The following is a 13,311-nucleotide window of genomic DNA, read 5'->3' as shown; positions in this document are numbered from 1 at the left end:
TAGCAGGTTAGCATGAGGCAGCACAAAATGAAGCCACACAAACGTCACAAAACGACACGTATCCCATAATATCTGACCATACACGTATATAAAATGCTGCTGTTATGTGACTGACAGATTAAGTTACGATGACGTTGGTACATGTATGCTACTTTGTTCCAAGCTAAGCTAGCAAACTGTTACACACAGGATACAACATCAACAGTCTCATCTCCCGCTCCTTCTGCTTCATCTTCTTCAAAATCGTCAGCAGCCCCATCGCGGCGGCGTCCCGGAACTAAACTGCAGTTATAATAAATATATCTATTATTAATCTACTTTTACTGACTTCTCGTCAGAAAGATGTTCAGCATCCATGAGCATTGCGAACCAGGAAGTGGCTGACATGCTAATCCCGCCCCACGCCGCCACCGAGTGGACAGCTGGGTAGACAGCGAACGTTGATTGGTTGTTGGAGACGTTAGAAGCTGTTGATTGGTCGGTGAGCATTTTCAAGGTGTGGCCGTGATGTGGATGCGTGTTTGTGTGTGTTTGGTGCCCCCGTGTGTCTGTTAGCGGGGGATGTTCTGTCACATCTGGTATCCAAACATGAAGTATTGAATGTGGTGTTTACAAAAACCCACATTTGATAGTAGAATAAAATACGGGTGATAACGTTGGAGAATAATAATACAGTTAATACCATTCTGTTAGAACCATACAGATAAAGTCCCAAAACATCCTGCAATTCTATATGTTTCCAGTTTTTATTCACACTAACACTTAAAACTTGTTCACAGGGTTTTCTCGACAATAACATTTTCATTTCTATTTTCAGTATTCACCTTGTCTGAGAGTAACGTTAAAACTGTGGAAATAAATCTCAGATATAAGCATTACATATATAAGTTATCATGAGCAATAACAAGAGTTGCTTTATAAATACGATCATAGAGGTGCTTTCAGAAAAATTTGACAGCTGGCAACAATTTTTTAAATAATACTTTTAATAATATATTTGAATGTTAGCTGGGTATTACAGCCTTGTGTCATTATGGGATATTTGCCTCATATTTAAGAAAAGGTCCCCTGAGCTTTGGGATTTATAATAAGCACTAATATACAACGTTATATCAGCTCCGTCTGTACAGGCTTGGATAAAGTCGTTTATTGCTTTTGGAAAAGAAAATAAGCCACACATAGAAATAGAAACAGAAACACAGGCTCAGTGAATAGCACTCTCTCTACCTGTGGTTGCATCATTTCCTGCTGGGAACCAGTAACAGCTGCTGGCTGCAGGCGGAGGGTTTGGTCCATCATTTCCTGGCACTACAGAAAAATCCCCGCACGTGAAGGAGGCGCCACCTCCTCCTCAGCGTGGTCACTGAGCCGCGACCTGCTCAGCCACATCTACTCCCATTCATTCATCCTGATGCGTTCACTGCCCCTCGAAATCAACAGTTACGGGTTATCCTGTGTTCAACCACCAGCGCACACCAGGCCGACACAGATAATAAGACTTAGTGAAAACCAGAAGTCAGTCAGTCAGTCGGTCAGTAGTCATTAGTCAGTAAATCAGCCAGTCAGTCAGTCAGCAGCCAGTCAGTGTGTCGGTAGTTTCCAGCTCAGAAACAGTAAATCTCTCAGACACGGTGCTGAAAAGTGAAACTAACACACTGCACCTGAACGCAGCGCAGCCCCCGCAACCATTATGTGCAACGGGTCAGTTTAAAAGAAAGAGAAACTGAAAGCAGCATCTTGTTGCATCATCACCAAACCTCCTGCTCAAAAGCACTCAGGCACCCCGAGCGGCACAGTTACAGACTCACAAGTCACCAAGCAGCCGTCAGATATCAGTTTGCATCAGGGACACACAGCGTTATCCGGTTTATTCTGAGTTTTCTTCTGATCCTGAGTCAGTCAGAGTCGGACCGGGCTGCAGAGCGCGCAGCTCCTGCACAGCTCCACAGTGTGAATGAACCCGGTCGCTGCTGCAGGGACGCTGCGCGGATGATCCGGGCGGGCTGAAGGTTCGTCCTGCCGGCGGAACACCAGTCAGTCAGCAGAGTCCTCTCCGGGCTGGAAGAGATGTCCCCCTTATTCATGGAGACCGGGTCCGAACCCAACAGCCCCAGCTCGCTGTCAGCCGAGGACACCCACAGCAACACCGCGGGATCGGTAAGTTCTTATCAATCAATCAATCAATCAATCAATCAATCAATCAATCAATCATTCATTCATTCATTCATTCATTCATTCATTCATTCAATAGTTCAATCAATCTGTCAATGAAAAAAGACAATAATCGCACCACATGAATTAACAGCCGTAATGAATAAACGTGTTTTGCTACTAAATGTTAATGGCACCATTAGAATCAGAAGAGAGAACTTCATGACTGATATTTCTATAAACTCAATCATCAAACTGACCTTAAAGGACAAAACAGGTTCATACTGCGTTGATCATATGTGGCGGACCCTGCCACCTGTAGCTTCAGACAGTGTCCGGATTCTCCTCTGAGAGCAAAATGAATATTTCTGAGAGTGTGTTATTACCTCATTAATATTGAGAACATAACAGTCTGACATTGAATGTTTTTATTAACAAAATGTAATCCACTCTGATTCCTGTGTTCTGAGGACGTCTTACAGATTCTGTATTGTTATTAAATCACTGTGAGCACAGCGAGCAGCTTCCATCAGTCCAAGTCTCTGTTATTGGCAGCACAGAGGGAAAACCCAGAATCTGTCCAGAGACGCAGAGACACACGCTGCGATGGCAGAACTCCAAGTTCAGTTCAGCCTGGGGACATTTTTTGGACGTCCCTCTCCTTCAGTCATCTCTCCTGGTGGAGGACAGAGTAAACCGATGATGGAAACGTGTTGTGTTACAGATGTGTTCCAGTTAGAACAGCTGTGATCATCACTTTGCTTCAGCCTTGATTCCTGTTTCTGACTTCTGCAGTCACTCACTGATGTGTACATTTATTCTGAAGTCCTCTGCTTCTGTCAGTGAACTCACGTGATGAAGTGGAGCTGACACCGTGATGATATTCAGTGTGTTCATTGTTCAGTAAATCCAGCTGCATTCACAGCCTCATTGTAACGAATCAGCCAGGAAGACGAGAGTCTACCTTCACATGTAAAGTTTATTTATTGACTTCGCCCCACGAGGCTTTAACATCACGCGCTGCAACACAACTTCCTGCTTTAATAGAGAGAACTCATTTCATATGATTAGTTAGTGTGATGACCTTGTGACCTATGGTATGTCTCTGAACATGATGCAATGCCAAAAAGTTGTAAATGTCATCCTCAGACTGCAGTTAACCTAAAGAGTGTCTGTTGCATCCATGTGTGCAGGAGAGAGAAGGAGACGGGCAGCCGGCGGGACACAGAGGGACGAAGAGGCAGGAGAAGAACCGAGACGCCGCGAGGAAGAGCCGCAAGAAACAGACGGAGAGAGCCGACGAGCTGCATGAGGTCCAGACGCTAATCTGCCTCTTCTCCTACGCCTTCCTGCTGCTTTCAGTCATCAGCCTGAGATCCCTTTACTTTCTGTCTCCTGCCCTACACACACACACACACACACACACAGCCTGTGTGTGTGTGTGTGTGTGTGTGTGTGTGTGTGTGTGTGTCTTGTGTAATCTGTCAGCATGCTCGAGCCGTTTCTTGTAAATACTCTGCTTTAGAAGAAGGGCTTCAGCTCTCTGGTGAGCCCTCCCATTGGCCCTCCCTTCCTCCTCTCTGCCCTACACACACACACACACACACACACACACACACACACACACACACACCTTCTGTAATTTTTTTCCCTCAGGGCCAAATTCCAAAGGTGGTGTTTTCTCAGTGAGCGCTCATCATGGGCTTCCTGAAGTGCTGAGTCTGAATTTCCGATTGGATTTGATGAAGTGAAAGATGGCCGACCCAGAACCTTCATAACGAGCCCTGCTCACAACTATTCTGGGATGTGTTTCTTTGAGAAATCTGATGTAACAGCAGAAAGTGAGGAGCGCTGCTCCTTTTATCAGGACTTCCTCGTTTTCAAAAATCTAAACTTAATTAAAACTGTTGTGTAAAAGGGGCGTCACAGTGCCGCCTGCACGAGAGCTGACTAATAAAGAGCGCTAACACGCAACACTGTTGCTGATATTGAAAGAACGATTTTACATTTTGAGAAATGAGCTCATGAGAAGATTGATGCTACTCTCGGGTCTGTACAGTCTATATGAAGCTTCAGGTGGCAGTCTGCTAGCTTAGCTTAGCATAAAGACTTGAGATACGGGGAAACAGCTAGCCGCTGTCCAGAGATAAAACAAAAAAGTTGCGTGTCTGTACGTCACTGCTCCCAGCTCACATAACCCAACAACACAACTTGTCTTTTTACACTTCCTTTTGTTGTAGGTGTTAAATAAATGAGATATAACGTTAGTTAGTTAGCATTGGATGTTTGTAACCTTTTAGCTAGGCTTGCTGTACCCACCTGTTTCCATTCTTTATGCTAAGCTAAGCTAATCATCTCCTGGCTCCTCTTCTCACCTGACTCGTGGAAGTTTTTAGATAGTAGCTATCTTAGCTTAGCATAAAGAGTTTAAACCACGAAAAAGTAAATCCAGCTCAGCTCTTCTTAAACATACTAATTCCAAAGTTATGTCTCATGTCAAGCTGCAGTTGTTGAAGTAACGAGAAACAGTCCCTAACATGACCCACTGTGAAACCACAACTTGTCTTTTTTACACTTCCTTTTCTTGTTGTGTTAAACAAACAAGATTTAGCATGTTAATTAGTTAGCACAGGAGATGCTAGCAGGTGGATCCGGTCACATTTGTGGTTAGCTTCCTGTTCCTGGTGTTCATGTGAGGCTAAACCAAACGTCTCCAGGTTTTAGTTTCATACTTACCACACGGGCGTGAGAACGGTATCGATCTTATCATGTCATTCTTGTTAAGAACACCGTCGCTGTGACCAGCAGATTACACAACACATAAAGGCACTTCTCAGAATTGGGAAGTTCAGAATGTACCCAGAGTTGTTGGATCAGATGTTCACTGATCATCGATCACACTGTCGGATCGTTCTCGGTAAAAAGTTTCTGTGCAGCTGAATGAATCATGAGTTCTTCAGTCGTGTCAGTGACACAAACCATGACAAAGGTTCCAAACTGATCTTCATAATTCTGTCAGCGTGATTTATGATGTTCAGGTCGTGAACACACACACACACACACACACACACCACACACACACACACTCAGTAAGACTTGTAGTTTACTGTGTTTCCTCACTTGGCAGTTGAAGGCGTTTGTCTTTCATTCTCCTCACACCTTATCTTACCTGTTAGAACCAGTTGTGTAATTGTGTGTTCATTGGGTGTGTGTGTGTGTGTGTGTGTGAGACGAGTCCAGACTTTCACTTTCTGTTACTCTGCTTCTCTTTGAGCTCGGCTCTCTGTGTGTCCTTAACGTTCACAGAGCCGGTGTCAGCAGCTCATGCAGATCCAGGGTCAGTGAACGTGACACGCCGTTGCATAGCACCGCGAGTTTGACCACACTGAGGTTATTCAGGTCCTGCTGACTCTGCTGTCGTGGTGTTGCTGAAAAGTTAGACTTCACTTGATTGATAATCTGGAGAAAACATTTCTAGAAACCCTAAATATGAGAAGACTCGTGTTTTGAGGGGATTCTTGTCAGATTTAAATTCATTATTGGTCAAATGCAACGTACCTGCTCTGCACTGATCAGCAGGGGGTCCTAACCCTAAACTCCTCTGCCTCCCCCCACCTCCCTCTGCCTCCCTCTGCCTCCCTCCGCCTCCCCTCCGCCTCCCTCTGCCTCCCCCCACCTCCCTCTGCCTCCCTCTGCCTCCCCCCGCCTCCCTCTGCCTCCCTCTGCCTCCCTCCTCCACGCTGAACTTGCCCTGCTGCCACTTAACAGCAATATTTTCCGCTCTCCTTGGAGGTTCTGACTTTGTCCACACATCATGTGGTGTCAGCGCTGGAGAAAGCTCCTTAACGAGGTGTCGTTAGTGTAGCTGGTGTTTCTCGCAGCAGTCCGGCCGGCTGAGATTATGTGACTGCCTTTATTATTTGTCTTTTGATGTATGTCTTTAATCAGTTTTTATGGCTGCTGTGGGATAATAAAGACACACCTGACTCAACTTGACATTAACCAGTTGTCTGTCTTTACTCCCCCTCTTCTCCTCAGGAGCTCCAGAGACTGGAACAGTCCAATTCAGCGCTCCAAAAGGAGATCGCCTTGCTGAGGAAAGACTTCCAGCTCTACACGACGGCCCTGGAGCGCCACAAGCCCGTCTGCTCCCTCAGAGACTCAGCAGCCCCTAACCTGACTCCCTGTCAGCCCAGCCCCAGCCCTCCTCGAGTGTCTCCTCAGGCCTCCACTCAGGCGGCTGCCCCACCACTCTCTACCTCCTTGACCTCCACCCTCGGCCTTCGAACCCTTAAGTCTCTGGAAAGCCCTCATCGCTCCTCCTCAGCTCCTACAACATCAGCCTCATCGACCGCCTCGTCCTCGGAGCTCTTCACCCGCTCCGGCTCTGTGACTGCACCTTATTCTGTCTCCTTCTCTGCAGTCTCGGCTCCTCACTCTCTGTTTAGTGATGATCCTCCTTCTCCAATCAGATCGAGGCCCACTAACGTTACGCCCGTCTGCACCGGCCTCTATTCAAACCCCGCAGCCCCCAGCGCTCTCTCCACAGCAGCCCGGCCTCCGTTGAGGCAGGGCGTGTACCGTGGCTCCTCACTGTCAGAGGCTTGTTCCTCCACATATGATCCTGGTGCAGCCTCTTTTCAAACGGCTTCATTTAAAGGAGCTTCGCTTTACCCCAGTGTGGCAGCAGAGAGCGCAGGTCTGGACGTGCAGGGTTGTTCCATGAACGTGCCTCAACTTCATTCAGGTCCCTTCACAGGAAATCAGATCAGTTCAGGTCTGCCGCCGTCTCTTTTACCATCAACGCTTCAACATCCTGCTCTTCAGACGTTCTCGGGGTCAAACCCGGAGCTGTCTCTTCCCTCAGAGCCAATAGATCGTCGACACGCTGCGTCCAATCCTGCGTCTCTGCTGTCTCTGCTCACCGTCCCGAGTCCTCTCCCCGCGTCTCAGACTGCCTCCAGCAGCTTCCATGCAGCTCTCTCTCAGCCCCCGCCCTCGCTGCCAACGTTGGGAGATCCGCTGAGAGATCTCACCCTGTCTGAGCTTCTAGAGGTCAATGATTGGATACTACAATAACCAGTAGCACTACATGCCGCACAGCAAAGGGACACCACATTCCTGTTGCCATAATGGACATTTAATTTATATTTTTCTATATTTTGGGTGGAGTGGAACCAGATCACAACACAGAGACCTTTGACCACTGAGCTCTCCTGCAAGAACTCCGGGTCAGCTCAGCTTCCTGCTCCTTACAGAGCTCCTGTAGTATTGAGTGAAGCGGTGCTGCTGCATTAGAGCCGCCACACTGAGTCCAGTGTTCTTACTCCTCTCCTGCTGCTGCTCAGATCCACAACTCAGAACTCAGAACCCATAAAAACAACTACAGTGAGTGAGAGACATTTCCATGAAATGCAAACCATTTATGCAATAGTTTTTCTGTGTTATTTTCACAGGTGGGCCTTTCACAATCAGAAACTGCGTTAGCTTGACTCAGCACTGAATGTAGCGTTTAGAAAAGGGAGGAGCGCTCACTTCCCCGCCGCTTCATGGAAATGTCATGAGCAGAACTTTCCATCTGATCTGCAGCGTGGGCCCAGCCCGGCTGCATGGGTCGGTCACTTTGAGTTCCTTCTGCTGACTTCAGAACAGATGATCCAACACACTCGCTCTCCTCACGTGTTCTGCTGCTACTGAACATTTATTTATATATCTGCAATATTTGAATCCATCTTCTGAGTTTTTTATAAAGCTACAATTTATAACTCTTCATTTCTTAAGATAAAGTAGATTAATCTCTTTTCTTACTCACTTTAAATAATAGAATTATATTAATTGTACTTCCTGTAATTATGCTTTATTATGACAGATTGTTAATTGGCTTTGGTTGATGCTTTATCAGAGACATAAGGTGTAAATTCTCAAAGTCCTCAGATTGAACAAGTGTGTGCTGGTTTCTGGAGATTTCATTAATTTCAAATAGTAAATAATAATCTGATTGATTAAGATGTTTGTTCTGCCGGTATCGAAGTGAATCTTCCCCAACATGAGTTATGCTACAAACAACCAGAGCAGAGGGATGTTGGCTCAGAGCTCGTCTCTGCCCCCTACTGGATAAACCCAGACATGATCACAGGAACACTTCATGTGCCGCCTAAAGACATCTTGGTTTTCACTATGTGATCAAACCAGACAAACACTTGTCTGAGATCAGCTGCTTCTGATAAAGTTTTACAGACTGAGCTTTGTCTCATGCTGACAGCAGGATGTGTGATGAGGTTGTCAGGAAGCTTGATTAAGGACACTGATGGTAACGAGTCATTAAGTGGTCCAACAACACCAGTGGAACTAAACCTCTGATGAACATGGCTGCATGATTGATAACTCACTTCCTGTGATCACTCTCAGGTGGAGCTGCTCACCTGTGTCACTGTGGGAAATGGAAGTGTTTGTTTTAAATGTGAAGAGGTGCAGCCGGGCGTCAGCTCCATGATTGTATCAGAATGACGATTTTGGATACTCAAATGATGATTTATGATTATTGATTACTCTGCTTTATATCTGTAGATGCATAGGAACAATATGAGTCTGTGGTCTAGTGTTGGGCTTTGTGTGTGTGTGTGTGTGTGTGTGTGTGTGTGTGTGTGTGTGTGTTATGACTATTTAGTATTTATCTGGCATTAGATTAATATATTTATGTTGTAATATTGGTTCCTGTAGAAAAGTTATTTACAAATTAAACATTTCATCAAAACATTCTTTTGCTTTTGTTCAGTTTACAGTTCTGTTTTGTCTTTGATATGTTTTAATATAATGAATAAGTACAATTATAATATAACTACAAACATTGATCTTCTTGCAGATGAAAAGTTGAATTCATTAGCAATAAAACCCAGTTTTTAGTTTTTATGGTGACTTATGTTTCCCCACAGATGTTGACATTAGATTATTGTAATTATTCAACAAGAAGTTCATGATGTTGTTTTAATAAACTGCACACTGTTGTTCATAAGAAATCAATATTACAGATCAGAAACATTTTTCCATGCTCTCGTTATGTGTCACACACATTGATGTCCCCTCAGGAACAACTGTAGCAGCTTTGGTGATCCCGCTGACTGAACACAACACGGACCGAGCCTCCGGGTCTGAAGAGTGAAGCCAATGCAGAGGTGCATTAAAGGAGCACTACGTAGTTTTGGAGAAGAAATTTAAACTCAGAAATGTATTATTGAGAATATTAATGAGGTAATGATACAAACTACAAAACATAACTGAATAAACAAGATGTTCTCAGAGGAAAATAAGGTCCCAGAACACTGTTCTAAGAGGGTGGCAGGGTCCGCCACACAGTAAGAAACTGTGTTGTCCTTTAAGTTCAGTTGGTTTGTTCAATTTGTTCAGTCATGAAACAAAGAAAGTTTGTAATTCAGTTTGTTAGAACATACAATAATAATCATTCAGTACAGAAACAGAATAGTTCTCCCCCAGATTACAGAGTGCACCTTTAACTCTGCATTCTTTTCCTTGGACAACAGCTAGCGTTAGCATTGGACGCACTTATATTACACCTAGAAGTAAAACACACTGGATGTAGTCCAATGCTAACATTAGCTTGGAAGTGGTTAAATGCTAATATTGGTGAATGAGCTATCACAAAACTCCCTGCAGGTTTTCATGATCATCATCTTTTCAGTTGCTCATTAATCAGAAAGCTTTCAAATGGCAACAATTAGTCAGATTCTCTAGGTTTATACAACTTTCAGCCTGGAGTGCAGCAGAATCTCATGATCTCAGCCTTCTAGCTTCCTCCTCTCAGCCTCACCTCCAGCCTGACACGTGGCCACTCACAGTGCTGCAGAGAGAGCGTCCTCGCTCCCTGCACACGTCTGTGACATTACGACTCTTTCTGTTAGGAATGTTTGATGCATGGAGGTTTAATATTTGTAAAACTTGTGCAAAGCGGACAACAAGAGATCTAAAATCTGTGACGATGTGAGCTTGTGGGCGGGGCCAGTGGGGGGAACTCTGCACACATCACCTACACATCTGATGTCTCGTTCTTCTATAGCGATCCATACATCCCACCCTTCGCCTGACCACAGAGGAAAATGACAACGGTTTGTTTACAGTAAAGCAGACGATGGAGCGGGTCGTCCTCCTCAGGGTCGCCTCGGGCCATGATGCTGCAGTCCAGGTTCACAAAGGTCCAGGACGCTCTGCGTGACGTGTTGACTTTCCTCTAGCGCCATCATCTGGCTAACTTTGTTTATTTCTTAATTCTCAGCTGTACTTTGTGTTTTGTGCTAACCATGAAAGTTTAGCTGATCATGTGATCTCGCCACAGCATGTTAGCGTATCACTTAGCACACTATTTTGGTTCCGTGCAGCCCGTGGACCTGTAACTAGTGGACCCGTTCACTCCTGTGAAAGCTGCACATGAGGCCAAAAACCCTTGACTTCTATCCTGGCTCTGGTTCTTCTGGGTTCTTCCAGGTTCTGGATCGTGCGGCCCATTGAGTGTGTGCACTAAAGACTTCGAGCCGGCTAACTTCCTGTTTATCGGCCAGCTAACTTGAATGAGGATGAATTAATTTAATGGTGCAGCTTTTCCAGACTTTCCAAGTGTTGTTGAACCAAAGGCTCACTCCGCTGGTTCTGTTGATCCACTGTTTAACAGAAGCTTCCATCACATTAGCTGATGGGGAAAAGTGTTTGTGGGCTGCAGGCCGTCACGTGGTGAACTTCAACAGTCGTCACCACACTGAATGTAGACTCCATCAGGTTTCTGAGTCATTAGCCTGCAGATGTTGTCCAGCAGATTCATTAATAGAGTTCCCCCCAGACCCAGTAGCCTCCCATCAGCCACCTACTGGACTGATATGGACCCCAGTGTTTGTCCCAGAATGCAACTGGCTGAGCTCATCTGCGACACAACACAGAGGGGAGAGGGGAGGGGGGGGGGGGGCATGTGAGGAGGCAAAGGGGCGCAGGCGCGTGCGATTACGCACGAGTGTGTTTGTGGTGAGAGGAGCAGTGAGGAGGCTGCCAGCGCAAACACACACCAGCAGAACACACGCTGAACACACACACACACACACACACACAAACACACTGAACACACACACACACACACACACACACTGAACACACACACACACCAACACACTGAACACACACACACACACACACTGAACACACACACACACCAACACACTGAACACACACACACACCAACACACTGAACACACACACACACACACACTGAACACACACACACACCAACACACTGAACACACACACACACACACACAGCCGAGGTGTGACTTTGAGAGGCGCGTGGATGACTGCGCTTTTGAGTGCGCGCGCGTGCGATAGGAAGCTGGAGAGAGAGGACAAGAGGCTCAGAGAGGAAGAGAGGAGGAGGAGAGGAGAGGGGAGAGGGGAGAGGAGAGGGGAGAGGAGAGGAGAGGGGAGAGGAGGAGGAGAGAGGAGGATAGAGGGAGCGGGGGCGAGGAGAGGAGCGGATGGAGAGGCGGAGGAGATGAGGAGAGGAAGAGCCGGAGAGGGAGGAGAGGGAGAGGAGAGGCGGCGAAGGAAAGGAGAGGGGAGAGGGCAGAGGAGGAGCGGAAGCGGACGAGGAGGAGAGGCGCGGGAGAGGAGAGGAGAGGAGGAGAGGAGAGGAGAGAGGAGAGGAAGAGAGGAGAGGGGAGGAGGAGAGGAGAGGAGAGGAGAGGACGGAGAGGGAAGGAGGGGAGGAGCGGAGAGGATAGGAGGAGGAGAGGAGAGAGAGAGGAGGAGAGGAGAGGAGAGGAGAGGAGAGGAGGAGAGGAGGGGAGGAGAGGAGAGGAGAGGGATGAGGGAGGAGAGGAGGAGAGGAGGAGAGGAGAGGAGAGGGGAGAGGAGGAGAGGAGGAGAGGAGAGGAGGGGAGGAGGAGAGGGGAGAGGAGAGGAGGAGAGGAGAGGAGGAGAGGAGAGGAGGAGAGGGGAGAGGAGAGGAGGAGAGGAGAGGAGAGGAGGTGGAGAACAATGGAGGAGACTCGATTCTCAAAGCCAACTACATCCACCAGCACAAACAACACGCACGCTTACCTCAAATAGGAAGCGAGGAAAATGGGGGGAAAGAGGAGGAGGAAGGGAGAGAGGGAGGGGAGGAGGGGGGAGTCAGACAGAAACACTGACGCGCGTCAGAGCTTCGCGCTGCTGGAGGAACGTTTGGTCGCAGCCCGGCTGAAGCCGCAGCCAGAGGTGTGCAGATGTGTGCAGAGGCGTGCAGATGTGACGCAGCGGGCCATTAATGACGCATCTGTAGAGAATGAGCCGCTGTAAGAAGAGAAGTCACATAAATAAAGACAAATAAATAAATAAGTCCATCCTATAGCGTCATCCGCAGTGAGGAGCTGCTCTCTCTCCTTGCACCACCTTTAGGCTGAGCAGCCACACTCACACCAGCCGCATCCGGGCACGGCTTTCAAAATAAAAGAAGCTGCACTGTTACTTTTCTTTCTTTTCTTTGTTTTTTTCTATCTTGGTCATGTAGGCCTTTATTCCTCACAGTCAGACTTCTAGGTGTGCTGTTTTTTTGGTTCTCACCTCCACCACAGAGAGCCGGAGTCAGGCCCGGTGTCTTGGACCTCATGGGACCGGAGTCAGGCCCGGTGTCTTGGACCTCATGGGACCGGAGTCAGGCCCGGTGTCTTGATGTGGAACAAGTCTGTGTGGTGGTAAACGGAGGGAGACAAATCATCTTTTCAGTTTAAAAGATTTTCCAGGACAGAAAGTTACAGTTTGTGGTATGTAAAGTAAACTATCATGTAGTTTTGTGTTAAAGCGCTCAGTGAACTACATCGTCTCACTCAGCACACATCACCAACTCTAACATGGCCGCTGCTTCTGCACAACAGGTGAAATCACAATAACTCTGATCATATTAACAACTGCAGTTCTGTTAAAAGGCAGTTTGTGAGTTTTGGGAGCGAGCTCATATACAGGAGCAGCTCCGCAGTGTTTACATGATGGTTCTGGTGAGCGTTCATCGACACGACGTCACTGATATGACTGTTGGCTGACAAGTCTTTATGATTACACACTCTTATGTTTTTATTGACTTTGGTTCTCTATAACTCAAAATGTACTAATGTTATGGCTTTAAAGGTGCAA

General features: G+C 46.8%; 2 protein-coding genes across 2 annotated transcripts in view; one reads left to right on the top strand and one right to left on the bottom strand.

Moving 5' to 3' along the window:
- The window catches only part of arl2 (ADP-ribosylation factor-like 2), a 2,797-nt gene extending 2,404 nt beyond the window's left edge, over positions 1 to 393 (bottom strand). The window contains 1 exon segment of the mRNA XM_030431924.1: positions 195 to 393. Within this exon segment, the coding sequence (XP_030287784.1) occupies positions 195 to 259 (65 nt within the window). The 5' untranslated portion in view covers positions 260 to 393.
- A 48-nt stretch (positions 394 to 441) lies between these two features.
- batf2 (basic leucine zipper ATF-like transcription factor 2) lies at positions 442 to 8,905 on the top strand. Its single transcript, XM_030431923.1, has 3 exons — positions 442 to 2,157; positions 3,345 to 3,464; positions 6,190 to 8,905. The coding sequence occupies exons 1-3, from the start codon at positions 2,068 to 2,070 to the stop codon at positions 7,228 to 7,230; spliced, it is 1,251 nt and encodes a 416-aa protein (XP_030287783.1). The 5' UTR covers positions 442 to 2,067; the 3' UTR covers positions 7,231 to 8,905.
- The last annotated feature ends 4,406 nt before the right edge of the window (positions 8,906 to 13,311 follow it).

The sequence above is a fragment of the Sparus aurata genome, chromosome 10 (genome assembly GCF_900880675.1).
Source record: "Sparus aurata chromosome 10, fSpaAur1.1, whole genome shotgun sequence".
Lineage (NCBI taxonomy): Eukaryota > Metazoa > Chordata > Actinopteri > Spariformes > Sparidae > Sparus > Sparus aurata.
The sequence above is the reverse complement of the archived record's forward strand: the minus strand, read 5'-3'. Positions and strand labels throughout refer to the sequence as shown.

What these genes read in the sequence shown, in the direction of transcription:
- batf2 (XM_030431923.1), top strand. Translation starts at nt 2,068, where the DNA reads ATGTCCCCCTTATTCATGGAGACCGGGTCCGAACCCAACAGCCCCAGC. An exon ending in ACAGCAACACCGCGGGATCG is followed by an intron (nt 2,158 to 3,344) that starts GTAAGTTCTTAT and finishes CCATGTGTGCAG; the next exon opens with GAGAGAGAAGGAGACGGGCA. An exon ending in GAGCCGACGAGCTGCATGAG is followed by an intron (nt 3,465 to 6,189) that starts GTCCAGACGCTA and finishes TCTTCTCCTCAG; the next exon opens with GAGCTCCAGAGACTGGAACA.